The sequence below is a fragment of the Cavia porcellus genome, unplaced genomic scaffold (genome assembly GCF_034190915.1).
Source record: "Cavia porcellus strain 051 isolate PalLab524CR breed Dunkin Hartley unplaced genomic scaffold, mCavPor4.1 scaffold_1, whole genome shotgun sequence".
Lineage (NCBI taxonomy): Eukaryota > Metazoa > Chordata > Mammalia > Rodentia > Caviidae > Cavia > Cavia porcellus.
In genome coordinates, this window is record NW_026947484.1 from 227,955,005 (window position 1) to 227,976,123 (window position 21,119).

Below are 21,119 nucleotides of genomic sequence, written 5' to 3' on the forward strand. Positions count from 1 at the left end.
TTCAACTTTCTTTTTCAGATTTTATCTGTGGTTTGACCCAGCACTGACCTCACCATCCTGTCTGGTTTCATCCAGGCCTTCATCCTGGGCAGGTTCAAACTCGGTGCCCCGGTCTACAACGTCCACACCTGCTTGCACCCTGGGCTTCTCATTTTCCCACTTAGCAAAGCCTTTGTTCTTTGCTGTTTTGTTGTGGAACTTGGATTTCATTTTGGGGAAGGTGTGGGACCCTGAGTCTCCCCAACCAGCCTCGGACCAGACAGGTTCAGTCTGTGTGGCCTGGCTGGTCGTGGCCCGCTGTAGCCTCACGGATATCTTGCGAGAAGAGCCTGTGACCAGTGTGATGGCTCTGCTGTCCAGATCCCGGTGTCCAGCAGCAACCCCGGGAAACTCAAACACCTCATCTTGCACTGGAAGGGAAAAGAGAATGATGGTTATTTGATTTTTGTCAGCTTGTCAGCAAACTGTCAAAGTTAGCATGAATAGCAGAGGTCTGACGGGCAAAGCCCAAGCGGGGACAGAACTGAATCAGCTACAGGTGACTGACATGTCAGTGAACCTGGGAAGCAGAGAGCGGTGATAGGGGCCAGGGACTCAGCCACTGAGTTTAAGGGACTCGCCAGGCTGAAATCCAAAAGAGTTGCAGGTGCGGAGAGGTGAGCGAGACAAGGATGGCAAGGAAAGCAGAGGTCATTACCTGGGGGCAGCGAGGGGCTTCCGGGCAGTGACCCTTGACTGCTGCCCAGGGAGGGCGCCCGGGCAAACCTCCTGCAGGCCAGAACCAGGAGATCTTTGCACTGTTTGTGACAATTGGCTCCACAGTCTGAAAAATCCCATTGTTCACAGATGCTGAGTGTGGATGAAGCACACGTGTCTGGTGCTGACTGAGCTTGGGGGGTGCCCCCTTTGCCAGTCACCCTTACCCCCACTCCCAGCTCGGGGCTGAATCTCTGGAGCCCTGCTTAACCCTGCAGGGTGTGTGCCCACGCTGGAAAAGAGCCAGGTGCCCTGTCTTGGCTCAGCTTGTTCCTCTACACAAGTCACTGAAGATCCTGCAGAGAAATGGGCCCCAAAGATTGCCTGCCTGGCTGTGGCTGCCCCTCCCGCCAGCCAGGTCCAGGAGGGAGCAGACCTGGCAGGCCCTGCAGAGCGTGGCAACAGCAGCTGCCCCTGAGCAGGGATGGCAAGGTGTCACCCGTCAGAATTCTTATTCTTCACTTCCCAAAACCTTTTTTAATTCTTATCCCAAATTTAAAAAATAAAAAGATAACTTTTTTTTTTACCTTTGCATTTATATCCTTGTTTGATTATGCCCCAAAGCTGTAACAAAAGAAAAATGAATGTTAGGGAACATGAAGAGAAATCTGGAAGGAAAACAGGGCTGGCCCAAAGGAAGTCCTGGGATGCTGCAGGACTGCTGAGCACAAACAGGATGTAGCTGCTCTGAACACCCTTCCTGTCAGAGAGAAGACCCCGCTTAGGGCGGGCCCACTCCAGCTGTGGTGATAACCGAGTCCTACTTTCCTTTTCTTCCCCTGAGCCAAATGGGAGGTGGAACGGGAAGCTCAAGCTGATGCACTTCTGAGCTTTGATGAAGCAAGCACTCAGCAGAATTTACAGGGCAAATTACCGCTGGGTCTTTGGAAGCCCCTCGTTCCTTCCTGCCTTCATTTTAGTGACATTTGCAGTCCTTGGTCCCTTAACAGAAAATACTACAATCTAAGAAGTGCACTTAGTAATATGGATTTTGCATTCACTTTTTGAACATTTGTACTGTACCTCAAAGACTACAGAAGAGGAAATAATCTTATCTAGTCACATACTGAGGATCTACAATGTGTTCTGTGCTTGGCTTGTGCCAGGGCAGCAGGAGACACAGAAAAGGCTCAGATTCTGCCAATCACGTGGTTAATACACAGGTAGTGATTATGAAATAAAAATTATAGAAAGTCATTGTTTTGGACTAACACGCTGCACTGGGCTCCAAAAGACCAGACTATGAATCAAAATGGAGTCACTCATGCCAACGTTCCACATTACTAAGTGGAAAGTATGTGTTTTATCTGACCTTCCCAGAAACCAGGAGAAATTGAGAGATTATGCCCAAATTTCCCAAACAGGCCAGTTTCAACTTCATGATAATGAAGTTCCCCATGCTTTTATCCTTACACACACACACACACACACACACACACACACACACACACACACAAAGAGAGTGCAAAGTTAACCAATAAGTTATTTCTCTCTTCTTCTATCTCTTTCTCCTGCCTGACCAGGAAAGTGACTTAGATACACCAGTCTGCTTTCTCCTCTTTGTTTCTGCATTCTTCAGCTTTTTTCTGTCTGTAAAACCAATCTCCCATGCTTGGTTCCCTGAGCCATTTTTTCTATCTTATTGAAGAAAATATTGCCTGGTTCTAGAATAAAAAATAAAGTTAAGTAAGATCTTATGCCAAGTTCCTGTCATGTTATGATTTATTCAGCATAACAAATTCCTTACCAAGTTCAGTAAGGAATCTGCTTGGCAGTTCAGGGCGTGTCTTGGGGGATGTCTTTGCTCCTTCTAGATGCCATGAGGAAGATGACCTTGACATGTCCTTCCCTGGCCTCCCCAAGGCACTTGCACATGGGCAGCATGGACACCAAATATCTACAGTACTGGGCTCCATTTGACTAAGCAGGCTTAATTCAAGTAGAAACCTTTCGTGCCCAACCTTTTCATGGTTAGGTTAGGTGGCTTCTGTTTACTAATAAATGATGATGAGAGAAGAAAGGCCAGCAAGCTCCTGGGTAAGTGTGGGTACTGTCCTCAGTGTATCAGTGGCAATGGGCATTATGGTCCTCTAAGAAGAGTAAGTAGCTGCCCATGAGGGCATCATCGGGACTGCTCCTTTCCTCTCCGGACAATGAGATTTTACCAGTGGAAAACGCAAAGATTCTGTTATGGTTTGGGTCTAGATGTCCCCCAAAGCCTCCTGCAGTTTTAGATGGGCCTTTTTCAGAGCAGCTGAATCTGGAGTATGTGACTGATTGGTGGTACAATGCTGGGGGTAAGGGTGGTGCTTGCTGGATCAGTCCACTGATTGGACTGACACTGCCCTAATCCCAGCAGCCTGGATAGAGTATAAAAGATGCAGAACGATGCTGTTTAGTGTCAGTTGTTGATTTTGCTGTCTTCTGCCACCATGAATTGCTGCTCCTCTGCCTCGCCACCCTGGTTTAGAGCCCACCACTTATGGACTGAAACCTCTACAGACTGTGAGCTAAACAAATGTTTTCTCTTTTAATCTTGGCTGTTGGGTATTTTGTCTCGGCAATGACAGAAAAGTAACTACGCCATATTCTTTTGAGGCTTCAAAATTATTTGAGGGGCCAGAGATAAAGCTCAGCGGCACAGTGCCTCCCTAGCAAGCACAAGGTCCTGGGTTCAATTCCCAGTAAAATAATTATTTGGGAAACAGAGACATAGATCTCTTGCAAATGGGAAGCAGTAGAGATGGAAAAAGGGATAAGGAGAGGAGGAGAAGTAAAAAGGATTAAAATTAATATATACCTGTGCCGACTTCCCAAGATCAACATACCCATTATGTGTTTGAAACATAAACTAACTTTAAAATATTTTTAAAAATTAAATTAGGAGACAGTTGGGCATGGTGGTTCATGCCTGTAATCTCAGCACTCTAGAAGGCTGAGGCAGGGGGATCATAATTGCAAGCCTAGCCTGGGCAATTTAATGATTTAGCAAGATCCTGTCTCCAAATAAACAAACAGGGCTGGGGATATAGCTTAGTAGCTAAACACCTGCCTGGAAAGCTCACAGTTCTGAATTCAAATCCTGATACAAACAAAGGCTGGGAATGTAGCTCAGAACTAAGACCCCATACCATAAATTAAATTGAATTATAAAATGTAAAAACTATTTGGTCCTTCAGAGCATATTATTAAGATGCCAATACCTCCTGGGGCAGGGAGGGTACCATGCTGTCTTGGAGACAAGAAGATTATTAGACAACTAATTGGTAGCCAGGCTCAGAGTAAAGAGAAGACTAGAAAAGAGACAGGGCCCTGGGTAGCCAGGAAAGTCACATCTTGCCTTGAACTATGAGAATTTTAAAGATAATCCAGCTGGCTTCTCCTGTGTAAAAGGTGAATGTGATGATCCAGGGAGTTAAATAACTTTACAAGGTCCCACAACTGTACACTGTAGAATAAAATTTATTCTATGAGGACAGGAGAACACTGTAGAATAAAAGTTATTCTGACATGTATTGAACTCTCGCTGTGTGAAAGGCACAGTTTTAAGCTCTTAATATATATTAACCTAATCAATACTCATGCCATCCATACAGGAGTAATATATACCTCATTTTCAGATAAGGAGCCTGATCTACACAGAGGTGAAGTCATTTGGTGAAGTCTCATAGCTATTAAATAGGGACAGAAGATTACATAATCTAAGGAAAAGACAGGACAGCATTGCTCCTGGGCATTCTGTGTGTGAGTAAAACCATGAGTAGAGCCAGAAAGGTCATGATGTAAGAAGGTTTCCTAACATTTGGATATAAAACCTCCCAGCAAGGCTGCAGGCACTGCTGAAGAGTCCAGTCAGCAAGGCAAGTCAGGACGTGGTTTGCTAATGCTCACTTGATAATCAGGAGAAACACCAGCAGGGAACTCACTCGGGTGAGTGTGCCAGCCAAGGACAGCAGGAGGGGACCTCATCTGGATGGGTGTGCAGGATTATTTTCGATAGTCCTCTGATTCAAAACGCAGGCTGCTGTGATGTTTGGAGTAGTTTTTTGTAGTGTAAGGAGCAGTGGACAGAGGTCAGGAGACCTAGCTATGTATCCCAGTCCTGGTCTTCCTGCTAATAATTCATGTGACCTCAGAAAGTCACTTCACTTCTCTAGATCTCAGATCATCATCTACCAAACATCCAAGATTGGGGATTACCTATGCTGTTTCATTTCTGCAGTCCTAATTCTGAAATAAATGTACTGCAGGGGAAGTGGTTTTTCTTGGTCTTTTTTCCCCTTGAAATGGAATTTATTTTCAAAGCAGATGGCCCAGGTGCTAGAAAAATGGTCCTTGTATTTTCCCACAGTTCCTTTCAATGACACCTCTAGAGTTATACTTAGAAATTTCTTGAAAACCAATACACTTTTTAATGTGTATGAATGAAGACCAAATAAAACTGTACCAATGAAATAAAAGGGAGAGACAGGATAAAGGGTCTGGACATTAAGATCAAGGTAGGCTCCTGGGAGCTGGTAAGACCTTCTAACTCTCACATTGCACCAAAGGACACGTCTTTTGACTAAGCCACGCCATGCCTAACAGCCTGATCTTTTGTTTAGCAGGTTCCATGCTGCAGGGGAGTGTCACATATGGCCCCATCCTACCTCAGCACTTTTGGGTCTAGATACTTCCAAAGCTTCTCTTCAGAATAGAGAACAAGAGACCCATGAAAAAGGAGGTACGTTTGTTTTACAACAACATGGGCAGTAATGTGTTTCTGGGGGAGACACTAAGAGAAGAATTTCTCTTCCCCCGGGGTGGGTAGGGAGAGCTAGTAGGTTGGCCTTGCCTCTTGGCCACATGAGTTGCTGTGACCATCTGGGGTGATCTTTGCTGAAACAGCTGCCTCTTATTTACTATCTCAGAAGTCTGTGTGCTTGAACATAAACTCTACCCTTGGGCTTCCCAATGCCTTGAGTGTTTGTTTGTTTGTTTTTTGAGACAGGATCTCACTAAGTAGCACAGGCTGGCTTCAAACTTGTGCAAGTTTTCCTACCTCAACCTCCTGAGCACTGGGATTACAGATGTGCGCCACCACGTCCAGCTCCAAAGCTTCAGCATGGGATGGAAGAAATGTAATAGGATGGTAGCATAAAATACAACAAGACATTCAGTGGGACATGACTGCTGAATAACTGACATAAGTGACCTCTGGCATTGAGAAAAAGGAGCAATCATCCTACTCAGCTCAATTGAAATACCACTTTTCCCATTTTCTTTAAATTGAGTATTAACTAGAAAACAGGCAGAGCTCAAGAATCTCTGTTTAAGGCCAGGGCAAAGAGCTGACCCCACCTCCCAAAGAATTATCACACATAAAGCAGGGTGGTGGTGGTGTAATCTTTAGGTGTTGCACTGGGGTGAGCTGATTGTAGGATTCAGAATCAGAACATGTGTTTAGTCTCTCTACATCTCTCTATCTTCATAGACAAAATGGGGAAGAGTAGGATGTTTACCTCAAGGGTTGACTATAAAGATTAATTACATCAATGTCCACAGAAGTATTTTGTTACTGCTAAGTGTTGCATAAATGTTATTTATTATTATAACCATCTTCTCCCCAAAAGATTTTTTTTGCTTTTTGAGGTGAGAATTATTGAGCCATGTCATGATGGATTTCTCCTGATTAATGCCATATAAAGGAGTGCTGGGAGGAACTGGCTATAATAAACACTCCTAATTGCAACCACTTATGAATACTGGAGATGAATGCCAGGCCTCTTGGGCTGACTGACACCTTTCCCTTGGCAGTAGTCAGCAGACAAACTGCTCTCTGAAGCTAGCAGGCTTCACCAGCCTTCCCAGTCCCTGCCAGTCTCGCACTCTCAGCTCATAGCTAAGCTCATTGATCTTGCATTTGCTTTTATTTCATCCCTAATTTCATGGAACCATCATGTTTTACTTCTAATCCAAAGCAGATCATGGCTTCTATTTAGGGTGCCATTTTCCTACTTTTTCAGAATGCTGCAAAAATAACTGCACATAAGAGAAAACATTAGAAAACAGACTTACGAATCCAGCACAGTGTTCACAGAAGGTTGGCTTCAGATAGGTCATCTCTTGAAAGTTATGGACAAATCCTGGTCCCATTTTACAGTGCAGTTGGGATTTAGCTCTCAGGAAGTAGGCCATCATTTCATCTTTACTGATTAGACCATCCCTGTTAGAAGAATCAAAGAAAGGAAGGACCCTTGAATGCCATATTACTAAGTAGTTGTGACAATTCAATCACCCACCTTCCAAAGCTTTGCGGCCAAAAGCAGATGAGGAAAGTTCACTTGCCTATTACATCGGAAAGGAGGGAGGACCTTAAAGGACAGCTTCAGGTGATCAAACCCTTTTAGGTATGAAGAAAATTATGCACACCCAAGTCAGTGTGTGTGTGTACGTGTGTGTGTGCAGGGCCATGCACATATGTGTGTCCACGTGGCCTCTGTACTCCAGTTCAGAAAGTCTCCTTGCTTCCTCAGTAGGAGCTTCCAGAAGGATATCTTGCTAGTCCTTGACTAGCAACAGGTTTGGAAGAATTGGGCTGTAGCAGGAGGTATGGGATTGTACTAATCGGGCCCAGCATTCTTACATCTATTCAGCCTCATGCCGTGCATGCTGCTGGCTCCGTGATCTCATCCAGGTTTCACTGCTCACAGCCCAGGTACTACAGCAATCCTTACAGATCTTTCCCACACAGAACCAGCCTTTAATTCCACCCACCTTGCTCCCCAGATCATCACATACTCTGGCTTTTTATTTACCAAAAAAGATCAAATCCACTTGATACAGGTGAGCTCCATACTGTCTTCTCTCTACACCAGCAGGCATTGGAGACCATACCCTTCCCTGCCCCTTCATATTCATATCTCTTCTGTCCTCTCCTGGGTCCTCCTATGGCTCAGGAAGAGATGCTTTCATCTCTGCTCTCCAGCTTCTGCAGGATTCTGAACCTTCCAGGTTCTGCTCAATCCTTGTATCTGTTTCTTCCTCTGTTTTCAAATACACTTGAGACTTTTCATCCAATAAGCTTCTTTCCTCAGCCCTGCTGCCATTTCACAATTGTCTTGTCTTCTCTCCTTTTGTACTCCCCAAGTTTTTAAAAAATGGCATTGATCAGACTTTTCTCCCATTTCCATCTATGTTATGATATCTAGATGTTCCCCAGTACCCCATTTGCTCACAGGTGTGGCTTTTGGGAGGTGACTGGATCGTGGAGGTGTGATACTCAACAGTGGATTGGTCCACTGAGGAGTTTACAGATGCAAGTGATACTGGGAGGTAAAGCCTGATAGGAGGAGGCAGATCTCTGGGGGCGTGGCCTCAAAAGGACAATTTCCCTCCTCCCTCGATCCCCTGTGATTCTTCTCACAGCCAGACAATTAAGTTTATCCTCTGCTATGCTGCTCTGCCTTAGAGCTAGCTGACTGACTGAGAACTAAAATCCTTACAAACCGTGAGCCAAAATGAACCTTTCCTGAAGTTGTATGTGTCTCAGGGATGGGAAAGTTACTAACACGGTCCATTACTCTTCATGCCGTTCAGATTGGGCCCACATTCTGAATCTGTCACCAAGGACACTGTCAGTGGTCTCTCTTCACTGTTTGAATCTGCTGACCTCCTGGCAGCATGCCATTTGGGGACATGTTTCCTTTTGACATTTCCCCACTGTGGACCCTGTGATTCCTCACTGGCTCCCCTTTGTCCGGTGCGTTCTCTGGTCCATTTACTCCTTTCAGACTCCACATGCAGAAGGGAAGTCCCTGCAGGCTTATTCCAGACTTATTTTAAGATTCTCTTCTTGTCTCATACACAAAATAACTTAAATAATACTACTAAAATTTATTGATTTTATTGCTTAACATTTTTTGATAAAATATATAAAAATCAAGGAGTCCTTTAGAGTCCTGCTCATGTTTTTTTGTTATTTTTTTTTTCCTTTCATGGCAGGGTTCTGTCTGCTGTGTAGTTCAAGGCTTGAACTTACTACATAGCCTGGGCTGGCCTCAGACTCTGAGTGATCTTCCTGCCTCAGTCTCCCAAGTATTGTAGGATTATAGGCATGTGCTACTATGGCCAGCTGATCTTAAAAAGTGCAAGTTTTTCTGAGATCCCTGCATTAATCACAAACACACATAAGGATCCTGGTTTCCTGCTGAAAGCATATTAAAAGAGAAAAAGGATATACAGACTGGTAGACTCTAGATACATGGAGACAGATAGATATAAAACAAATAGAATCACTGGACCACACAACCCAGAAGCTGCACTTACTAGAACGCAAAGTAAATAGGACCCTGAAGCATAATCACAGGCAGCAACTCTGGCTCAGACCCTTCCATGGCTTCATGGAGGAAGAAAGAGCAACGCTTGCTACTTAACATGTCTAATGCTTTTCATCGTGTAGATCTATTACTATTGTGGTCAGTATCTAAAACATCCCCACAAAAGGCCCCTGGTTTTGAAGGCTGAAGAGGGCCTTTTAGGAAGTGCCTGGATCATGAAGCCTTGAGTGGATTCATGTACTGATGAGATCATAATTTAATGGCATTATTGGGAAACACCACAAAAAGGAGGTGGGGCCTAGTTAAAAGTAGTAGATCATGGGAGCAGAACCTTGGGGACTATGTCTAGGTCCTGACCACTTCTTATCTGGCTCTCTCTCTCATACTCTCTATTTCTGGCTACCACGAAGTAAACAGTCTTCCTTGCACCATGATGTTTCTGTCTTGTCGTAAGCCTGGAAGCAATAGAAGTAGCTAACCATGGACTGAAACCTCTGAAACCCTAAGCCAAAATAAATATTGCTTCCTTTAAATTTATTTACATTAGGCATTTTGTCACAGCAATGGAAAGCCGGCTAACACAGTTACTAATGAGCAGCTGCCTAGTTAGAAGGAACATTTTCCAGTCCTCTTCAGTCTAGGTGGGGGTCATGTGATTACTGATCACTAAACCAACTTGAACAGATGTGATATGTCATAGTCAAGACCAAGGAGTTTAAAAAAAACCACTGTGCTTGTTCATTTCCTCTCATTTGCTAGATACATGCAGGAGGCTCCAGGCATGACATCTGCAAAGCCACAAACAGAAGGGGTCCAGTCCATGAATTATCAAAAAGGGGAAGTTGATCACCTCCAGGAATATTATACTCACATGAGTGAGAAAAAACTTTAATGTGTTAAACTATGAAAGTTTAAAGTTCATCTGCTACAGAAATTGGTAGTATCTCACTAAACACAGTTGGAAATATCCATGCCCCTCTACAGAGGAATGGTCCATCCTTCCTCACTCCATGGTGGGAATGTTATCAGTGGGCTGTGAGTTCTTATAATGGGAGAGCAATCTCTGTGAGTACAGTCAGAGCTGAGCATCTGGGTTTTGTTTGTTTGTTTGCTTGCTATGGTACTAAAACTGAATATCGAGCCTTCACATACAGCTACATCCCCAGCCTCTTTTAAACTCTGACATAGGGTCTTACTAAGTTGTCCACACTAGGTTTGAATTTAAGTCTTTCTGCCTCAGTCCCCTGAGTTCTGGGATTACAGATGTGGGCCATCTTGCTCAGTGAACCCCAGCATTGACTTACAGAATCCTTTGTGTTCACATCCATCCTAGTTGCATTCTGATAACCCAAGAAATAAGACCATCTCTAGTCTTAAAGTAAAATTTAAAAGGATTTCTAGTTGAATGAATGGAAAAAGTTTTATTTAGTCACTGAAACCTCTCTATACGGCTTAAAACCTATGACTTTTCTCCATGAGGTCTTTCATGGGAGCCAGATCCAATGTAAATGTCCATTGGGCATGCCTGTAATTCCCACTACTCAGGATGCTGAGGCAAGTTTAAGCCCAGAGTGGGCAACTCAGCAAGCCCTGTCTCAAAATTAAAAATAAAAAGTGTTGGGGATGTAGCTCGGTGGAAAAGGGTAATCTCTAGTACTAAAAACAAAACAAAACAAACCGGTTAGCTAACACCTAGGACAGGGATAGTGAACCTATGGGGCAGCAAGCACTCACAGTCTTCTCCGCTGCATCCTGGCCAAGTCACCTCAGCAGTCCAACATCAGATAACAATTGTTTTGCTAAAGTAACTTTAGTTGAGGGTTCACTGCACTGCTGGCAGTCTGCGATAAACAATGTTTTAGGTTGCGATTTGGGCACTTGATCAGGAAAAGGTTTGCCATGACTGCCCTAGGGCAAAGATACCTACAAGCATTTTGAGGAAAAGCAGATCCTTGAGGTGCAAATAGAGGATGAGGAGAGACTTCTTTGATAAATAAATTGCAAACAGATTTGTGAAACAGAGTTAGCCCATCCTCTGAGAGAACACAACACACGGTGAGGGGCCTATTAGAAGCTGGAGGAATTCATGTAATAAAACACCCCCACCTATTAGATTTCAGTGCGTTTCCCACATTTGACTAGTGAATGCCTTTCTGTGTAACATAGTTTGGAAAACAGTATCTTAGAGAATGTATTGTCCATAGAACCAGCAGAGAAAATAAATGAAAATGACAAAGTGATTTTAAATCCATGTCCTACTTACATATCACCTACAGTAACAAACTAAGGAAAGATATGGGTAGTTAGCAGCTAACTTGAATTTTATTTTTCAGAGGGAATGTTTCTACTCATATAATTTAATTTTAAAGTATCCTTTGCTTAGGGTACACAATGAGTACAAATTTAAGATTTTAAATAGTTGGGTTCATGTGTCAAAGCTTTACTTGGTATGCTGAATGACTTACAAATTTCGTTTTTAAAAAAAACTGTCATGCCAATAAAAATATTAAAAGTGTCTAATGTGACTTCATTTGAATATTTCATTAACATAAAATTCACCATTTCATTACAGATGATTTTTTCACTTAGGAACTAATGTGACACAATTAAAATTTAATCCAGTTATTAATGTCAGGCTTTCTCAGTAATTATTTTTAAATAATCATTTTTTAAGTGAGTTGAGTCTTAGCCTTTAAAGCCATTAAAATTTTCAGGACTCATTTGAAGGTCAAGAAAAATTTTCACTTGCATATTAAGAAAACATTTGATCAACTGAAATAAAGTACAGATGCTTCTTGGCTATCAACAGCTATCATCTGCTTTTATGAAGATCGTAAGTCATCAAAAATAAAAAATCCACTTCCATGAGTTTTAAGGTCCACTAATGTACAGGACTTTCCCAAATTAGATCTCATCCCATTTTTCCTCCTCTCCTTTTTGATGATGCGTTGATAGCTCAGCAGTAGAAATAATGGGGGGAAATGGAGAGCTGAGTTAATGTGTAAGCGGATTCTTTTGTTTTTAACACTGACACTGTGATCTTCTCCATGGTTCCCTTCAAGCAGACACCAAGAAAAAAGTCAGTGAAAAGTTAGATTTGCCTCATCAAAGCACTAAGACTGAAGCCATCAAAATGCAAACTACAGGTAATATTTTGCTCCGCTAATCTTCTACTTTAAAACAGTATTATTAAAATATAATGTAACAAAATTAAAACTTACTGATCTTTGTCTAGTACACAGAAGGAATCCAGGAAGGGAAAATTGGCCGCTATACTTTCAAAGTCTTCTTGGGAGATGTACCCATCATGGTCATGGTCATAGTTTCTAAACACAGACTGCAAAAGTAAGACAAGCATTTATTGAAGGATGATTTATGAACCAGGCTCTGAACTTGTTACTGTGAAAGCCGTGATGGTATATTATCCTTTCTATCAAAGACCTTGGAATCTTTAATAAATCCAGAAGCCTTTGTGGCACACAGGGTAAGTGAAGTGCAGAGGATAATAACGTAGCACCATGAAGCAGGGAATGTAGATGAAAGATTCACAGAGAAAACAAAGTCTAAACCAAGACCTCAGGGTTGAGTAGGAGTCAGTCTTGAGGAATTAATACCATGACGAAAGAAAGTCAAGCTTAATAGTTAACCTACCTCAAATAGTGGAAGCATATGTTCATGCAATTCCAATCAAATCCCAGGGAGAGTTTTTAAATTTTTATCTCCCTATCTCTCTTCCCATCTAGTCATCTATCTACCTACTTACTTTAAGAGAAGGAATTTGTTTCAACTGAACTTGCTATATCTAAAGTTCAAATAGAAATGAATTTATTAATAGCCTACAATTATTTAAAGTGAGATACAATGAGGAAGAACAGAAACAAACCATTCTATAAAGCTGTATTTATCAGAACAACATAGTACGACTTATTACAAAGAGTGGAATCTTGAGATAGGTCCATATAATATCAAAAAGTATCTTTTAAAATTCACACGCAAATCATGGATTATCCAATAGTTGTTAAATGAAGTGGCTAATAATCTTACAAATAAACTGTCCCCATGCTAAACTCTATATGCAGTAAATATTTTAACGTAAAAAATAATAAAGCTAAAAAAATAACAGAAGATGAAAATCTTTTTTATGTTTCAAAATCTTTGAGTGGGAGAGTTTTGTCTTAGCATGCTATTAAAGTCAGAAGACATAAAAATATTCATTATAATGATACAAAATATATGAAACAAAAAAGCTCAATTAACACATTTGAAGAAAAATGACACGAAATTATTTGCAACACAACAGAGCAGAGACACAAAAATAAAGCCAGTCAGTCACTAAAGTAAAAAGGCAAACGGTCAATCCACCCTTGGAAAGGTACCCAACTCTCTTAATAAGTATAGGAATACAGGTGAAACTTCTTTTAAAAAAAATCTCTCAGGCTGGAAAATATTAAACTAAGTGCTAATTTCCTAGGACTTGAGGCACAAGGTACACTTGGATCAAGCGGGTGAAGTGAACATCCAGCCTTTCCAGGGAACGGTCAGGCGCACGCTGGCCTCGCCTGCCCTGGCAGCAAGCTGGTTCGGTTTATACCACATCACCTCAAGGTCTCCACTGGACTTTAGGGCCTTCTCAGCCCCTTCCCGCTAACAAAAGCCCCCACCTTAGCACTCTTTTTCTTCTGCCTCGTGTACTCTATAAAGCTTTTGTTCAGTGCCTCACAGTTTCCTGGGTTATCCAACACATAAGGCTTTCTTTCCTTCTTGCTTTCTTTTTTTTAAAAAAAATTCTTTCCCAGCAAAAAGCAAACAGACTCAATCCTACTGTATCAGAGCATATGCTGATCCATTAGAGGTTAGATCCAGGATGGTAATTTCCAGCACCTGAGATGTGTTCATCTTCCCCACATTAGTGCTTGAACTCTTCTTCCTATGTGCAAAACTAACCGACCGCGTCCTACAGTAGGTGATTTTTTCTGACCTGAATCACATTGTACTGCCATGTTGCAGAACCCTGAAAATACACAGCAAGTAAAACAATCCAACTCATAGGATGTATTTCTGCCCTCAAGTAACTAAGTTTTGTGGCGTATCATGGTGACACAAGGGCTGTCACGAGGGATTCTAATTCCCCAAAATTCTATCAAGTTGGTGGCAAGGAAGAAAGGAAACGGAAGTAGCTTAGAGTATGTGAGCAAATAAGAACACGCTGCTAAGACATGGAAAAAGGCTTTTCCATAGATTCTCCCCCAAAGGCTAAAGTTTTCCCACTGCCAGAGAGCTGATTTCATGGGCTTCATGTGGCCCTTTAAATCTAACTCTGGGTAACCACAGAATGTTCTGGAAATAGGAGTCTTCTAGTGCTATGTGGTCTCCCTCCAATACATACCTCAACTAATTTCCGTATGTGCTTGTTGATGATGGTGGGGTCTGGCTTCGGCATCACCCCGGATGCCCAGTCCAGGGGTACCACAGGCTTGGTGGGTGTCGTGGGGGAGGTAGGCTGCTGAAGGAAAATACATGACATTTTCAGTTCACCTGAGCCTTGTGCAAGTAGGATGGGAACAGGGAGAAAGATAATTTGTATATTAATAACAACTGCAAGAGTTTACATTCATGCAGCACAAAACTGTTCATTAAACAACCATCTTCTGGGAATGGAATCTAATCTGTAACTAAAAACATATTCAGATAGCCCGTTTTGTTTAACAATCATCTAAGAGGTTTTGGTTTTCTCCCTGTGTGGGTCTGAAGACTGAAACCAGGGCTTTCACCATGAGCTACATCCTTGGCTTTTTTGTTTTTTATTTTGAGACAAAGTTTTGCAAAGTTGCCCTGGCGGGGCTTGAATTTGTGACCCGCTTGCCTTAGTCTCTTAGAATGCTGTAATGATCACATTTGGCAGTTCCACTATCTTCAAATGCAGAAAAATAAAACAATACCAACCCATCCAAATATCCAACCCAAGTTCCCCAAATATCACTAAATCATTCTATTTTTATGCATGCATATGACATGTTTTGATCACACCTATCCCCTTATGCCCCTTCCTCTCCCTCCCCCTTATTCCTGTCCTCTTTTCTAATAATAATCTTCCTAGTCTCAGGTCATCTGTTTTGTTCCAGACGATACATATTAGGGAAAACATGTAATACTAGTCTTTTGAGTCCGGTTTATTTCTTTTTAATGCAATGAATTAAATTATTCTGGATCCCTGAGTTGAACTTGCAATCCATCATGGATTTTGTATGATACAAAATACATAGAAACCAATCATCCAGCTCTTTACTACATGACATTAGGGATGCATTTGCAACCACAGGTGCTTATAATAAATGGGCACCAGGGCACGGCCAAGTTCACATCCTGTGATCTGCACCTTAGTCAATGCACTTAATCCCTTCTGCCTGCTGAGTGAGGCTTTAGCCTCTCTGCTCCTCCTGGTGTACTTTCTTTCTGCATATTTCCCCACCAGGTTTGTCCATGGTATAAGACATTTTCATTTAATAATGTAGGGAAGATGGTGGCAAAACTGCGTGCCACAATCATGACATGTCATCCATCCCATCAGGGGAGCAGCTGAGCTACTGTGTGGTGTGTATCCTCCTCCCTCGCCTTGAGACCCTCATTCAGTGTCCACAATTACCCTGGCACACATGTGCAGACTTACACAAGAAGGTTATCCAATAATGAACCGGGGGTTAACATTTTGTAAATGGAATTAAGAAGTAACTATACTCCCTTAAACCCCTGACAATGCTGGGAGGTGCATGTTACTGGCACTCTCTGACCTACCAACAGGACTAAAAATGATCTATTATTTGCATATGTGTACCCGCACGTTGAATTACACACACACACACATAATCTATGGCTCTCTGAATCAATTTTTTCAGCTAATCAATCTGGTAAACGGAGATATTCGAGTTCCCAAACTGTACAACAAGGTGTGCTGGAGCACTGCAGTAAATTCAGAGGGCACAAAAAGATATTTCAAGTTTCCAAGTGAAATATGGTCACCATTAATATGGAGATCACAAGAACTACCACTCTGAAATGTTGGACAATTCATCCATTAGATCACATTAAGTAGCTTTATTTATTTAGTGCAAAACTGGGGATTGAGCTCAGAACCTTCTCAATGAGCTATATTCCCAGCCCTTTTAATAATTTTGAGACAGGGTCTTATTGCTAAAGCACCTAGCTTGACTTGAACTTGCAATCTTCCTGCCTCAGCCTCCCAGTACTCTGGGAGATGCATTTAGATAGGCGTGTATCACCACACCTGACTTAAATATCTTCCAGTAATATAGTATCTCTATGAAAAAAACAATCAATATGAAACAAAACTAAGGGTATCCAATCTAATTCCAAGATATTTAAGAAATCGTACAATATTCAACAGATATGTACCCACATTCATCAGTAAATAACAGTGGTTAAGAATGAGACAGCAATGTTAGCTGTCATCTTTCCATGTAAGTGTACGATTGTTTTTCTAAACTGTTAGAACACAAATATTTATTCATTTCTTCGGACCTATTATATGAGCTTAACTGCTGAGCATTTCGTTTTCTTTTCTGATCAGTACTTGGTCCTAGGAATTGAACACAGGGCCTTAGAACTGAGCTACATCTTCCTGTACCCTGTTTTATTCTCCTTAACCCTTTAGTTTTTGAGACAGGAACTGAGTCGGGTGTTTTGTGTTGTTTTGAATCAAGGGTACCACGCAAAACCATTGAGAGCCTAAGTAAACCACAAGAACCAGTGAGCCACTCTGACCAAAGGCTGAGAACTCTGAGACTGTGCAGTATAGGTCAGCCAGCACCACTGTGAGCACATTAAGACACGGGTTTCCAGTAACAGAATGCTGTCTGGAAACCGTTCTGTACACACATCGGATAGGATGATGCTCCACTGAGAGAAGAGATAGAAGTCAGGGGAAGCATTTTATCACTTGGAAGGGGCTTTGAAAACATCTACCCATACAACAAATTACGTGACTTTTCTGTGTTTGATGGAACTACCTCCCAAGACTGGCAAAACTTTACCCCCAAAATAAACTGAAACAGACCTAACAGGGGCCCCAAGCACAGGCCTGTGCAAAGTGGCCTTTCCGATCCTGCTCCAGACAGCAGTGATGGTGGGAAATGCACAGGCATTGAAGCCAAGCCTGAGCCTGTGGCTCCCTGGTAACTTTTACTGGCAGTGAGATCCCCCAAAGACCCCTGCACGTCTCAGGCCCCGGTTGCGCGCTCCTGGGACAACAGGTCAGCGGTACAGGTCTGGCCAGGCCAGGTGACCCCAACAATCACCTCGCCGGTCGAGACGGGGGGGGGGGGGGGGGGACCTGCGCGCGCATGCGCAGTGCCACTTCACGCACAGCGCTGGGGCCGGGTGGGTGTCACAAAAGCCCTTTCCCCATAGCTTTGGCTTGCTTTCTAGGTCTCTCTTGGTCATGCTAATTTGAATAGTCCAGAGAAGCCAAACTTTGCTGAGCCGCGCCTGCCCCAGGGGCTCTGCTGTGCACGGTCCCTGGGGAGGTGGTGGGGACCCATGGGTGGAGCCAGCCACCCTCTGGTTCACCCCAGGAGCTGAGACGCCGTGGTGCACGCCACAGGCGGCCAGAGAACCCGCCCAGTGCCCTGCTGCTTCAGCCCCAGGCGCAGAAGCGCGGGAGGTATTAATAGACTGGGGCTGAAGCTGCTGCCAGAAAGCTGCACCGTGCAACAGGCGAGGACTCAGTGCCTCAGAGCTTTGCAAGAAAACTGATTTTGCAGGAGCAGACAGACATTTTTATTTTTCCCGTCAACATGCAAATCATACTTTCATTGTGAATTTTAAATTCACTCAGGTTTCTTTTTTCTATCCTTCTTTCTTATCCTTTTTCCCCCCTTCCCTGTATAGTGCTGGATATTGAACCGATGGCTTCACACTAAGCCACATCCCCAACCCTTTTTATAGTTTTTGAGACAGAGTCTCCCTAAGTCACTAAGTTGCCCGGACCGGGCTTAAACATGTAATCGTCCAGCCTCAGGCTCCCAGAGTGTGGTTGACAGGCATGCACCATCCTCCCGAGCCCAGGCATTTCCATAAGTTAGAGCAAAACATCTAAAATTTAGCCATACATTTACGACAGCCATGTATTGTGTCAATCGGCCATCAGTTAAATGAGACACTATCCAGTGTGTCATTGACATTCTAAGCGAAGTTAAACACTAAAAGATTTGATTTGTAAATTATAATCAGATTATTTGAAATTCAGTAAATCTAATTTTATGTTGAGCAGTGTGTGTGTGTGTGTGTGTGTGTGTGTGTGTGTGTGTTTACAAAGTCTGGAAAATTATAACTCATCTTTAAGATAATTCTTTTTTAGGGGGAGGTCTGTATGTAGTTGTGTTACAGAGGATACAAGAAATTGCAGTCCAAAAATGAAACAGTAATGGAAATAATGTTCTTTTTATTACTGTCTTATACAAAGAAATAATTCTCTGTCAAAGCTGTCAAAATTTAAGCTGTTCCATTGATAAAGTGGGAATAATACAGATTTTTTTAAAATCTACATTCAATCTTCAATCTTTAGAACACAAAATACCATTGTAACCACTTCTTACTATAAGAGAAAAATAACAGCGTTTAGAACTGATCCTTAGAGAAAAAACAATACCCACCGATTTAGAATTTCTAGGCTCCAGCACCAGCGACAGTTTATAAATATCATCTTCTGTGTGATAGAGGTCCAGAGAGAGCTACGATGAAAATAAAAAGGATAAATAATTGTGTTGGATCATGCTTTTCTATTTCCATTGCTGAAATGTGTTTCAAATTCAACATTTAAATCCAATATTCAATAATTCAAGCAAACGCAGAACAATAAAAACATGGAACACAGAGGTAGAAAAGGAAATGTACAAAGAAAAAGAAGATCCTGCTGTGAGCATTAGCATCGCTAAGAACCAGCACTCAGTTCTTCCCAGCATTTATAGAGCAGCTCCTCGTGCTAAGTTCTTTCTTTCCTTTTCAAACAGGGTCTCACTGCATAGCCCAGGCTGGCCTTGAACTCACCTCATAGAGATCTTCCTGCCTCAACCTCCCTAGTGCTGCGAGTACAGCTGTGTGCCACCATGCCCCTAAGTACTAAATTCTGAGCAACAAAGAACGCTTGAGATTTTTCAGGCTCAAGGCAAGGCCAGCTGCATAGAGGAGGAATTACATGTAATAAATGCTGCCTTTGAGGTTAGATTAAAGAACTGTGGAAGTAAAGAAAAAACAATTTCTATTATTTTAGAACACCAGAGCACCGCATTAAGTCCTGGTGATACAAAATACTGTAAAATTGTTTTCTGCCCTGAAGAGCTTGGTAGTTTATTTGGGTAAGGAAGACTTAAAACACAAAAAGGTGTGTCCACAGCAAACACTTCACATGTGAGGTTAGTCAGCCCACTCCAAATGCTACAGAAATCCCTAGTCCTTTTTATTTTGAGACAGGGATAGCTCAAACTCAGTTTTTCCCACTAAGTTGCCCAAGTTGAACTTGAATTTATGATCCTACGGCCTCAGTCTCCCAAGTAGCTGGGATTACAAGTGTGTGTTACAAAGCTCAACACTAAAGGAATGTTTTAGTAGAGATACTACAATGGTACTACTACAAGGTATCATTTGGAAGAAAGAGTATGTGAGTATAATTAACTGATAGATCTTTCCTCCTAGCTCCATAGTAAGGGAAATTTGTGAAGAAATGGGATCTGACACGCATTCTCTGTTAGAAAAGCCCCTGGGAGAGTGATGATCTGTGAGAGCCACTATTAAAGTGACAAATCATTTGCTTTTTTTTTTTTTTTTTTTGCAGTAGCAGGGGTCAAACTCACAACCCCATGCTTGCCAGGCAGGAGCTTATGCCACTGAGCTAAATCCCCTAAGGTGACAAACTGTTGTCAGACTGACAAATGATATAGAATTGCCAAAATCTACTTTGTCAAGTCAGAAATCTGGAGTTTCATATGCAGTAGCACAATGTTTAAACACTAGCACAACTGACAATTCTTAGAATTCCACACGGGTAGAATAACACGTATTTTCCCTACGTAGTTACCCACCATTGGTTGGCTTCCCCAAAAGATACCTCTGCTGAGTTTGAAGCCTCACAGAGGTCTTCCCCACTCCTGAGCCCTCATTCCAGCCTGTAGGCTTACAGTTTAAGGGTTACATAAACAAAGAGAAAACATAAGTGACTTCTCTCTTCAAAGCTCCTGCTATCAGGTGTTAATCTCGACCTCAAGGAGCACAATCCTTGCTTCCTGACTCAGCCTCCAAGTCCTGGGTGACTGTGTGACAGCTGCATCTGCTGATGAGATGACAGAAGCACCATGACATCCAACCAGAAGCCCAGACAAGCTTCACACCAAGTCAGGAGATGCTCTCATAAAAGACCCAAAGCCCTCTTGGGTATTTTCCATGTCAACTGGGCAGGGGATGCCTAGAAACGGAAACGTTTTTAACTTCATTGGTTTGTTTTCTTCTTAGTAGTGGTGTGAATCTGGACAAGCAGTTAACTTCCCTGAGTTTCAGTCTCCTGACCTGTAAAATGGGAATTATTAATCATAGCTGCCTCCCACGGCTGTGATAAGGGTTAAATGAATACATGAACTAAATGTGTGTCCAATTAGGTTGCTTACAAGGTCACAGTTGCAGGGTTTGTTTTCAGTCAGTGTAGCATTTGAAGGCCATGCCAGGCTGCTTATGTATGCATAGAAGCTGCATTTGGGGGTCCCACTACCCTCCTGCTTTGCCACCCACAACCCTACCTCCTGCCTCAGACCTTTGGACTCAAGAACCTACCCAAAGAGTGGCCTGTTCCATGTTCTACATGCACTTTGAATACTGGAACAGGCTTTAATGTGGTTCAAACATATTTGCTGATTCTAGATACTTCTGAAAATGTTCTGGTCCACTGTCTCAGACCATGGTGGTTACATTGACTGGCAATCCTTTCAGTATAGAAGGTTCCAGATTTAGTCTTCGTGGTAGGATTCCCTTTGGCCAAAATGT

At 42.5% G+C, this 21,119-nt stretch overlaps 1 protein-coding gene across 19 annotated transcripts in view; it reads right to left on the bottom strand.

Annotated features, from left to right (window-relative positions):
- The window catches only part of Rasgrp3 (RAS guanyl releasing protein 3), a 134,291-nt gene that overhangs the window by 27,249 nt on the left and 85,923 nt on the right, over positions 1-21,119 (bottom strand). For 17 of the 19 annotated variants that reach the window (XM_063229974.1, XM_063229963.1, XM_063229947.1 and 14 more), the window contains 7 exons: positions 18,743-18,820; positions 14,461-14,577; positions 12,296-12,411; positions 6,814-6,961; positions 1,284-1,320; positions 698-823; positions 49-410 (listed from right to left, as the gene is read on the bottom strand). In XM_063229974.1, coding sequence (XP_063086044.1) covers positions 49-410; positions 698-823; positions 1,284-1,320; positions 6,814-6,961; positions 12,296-12,411; positions 14,461-14,577; positions 18,743-18,820 — 984 coding nt within the window. The other 2 variants (XM_063229981.1, XM_063229988.1) reach the window with 2 other exon arrangements.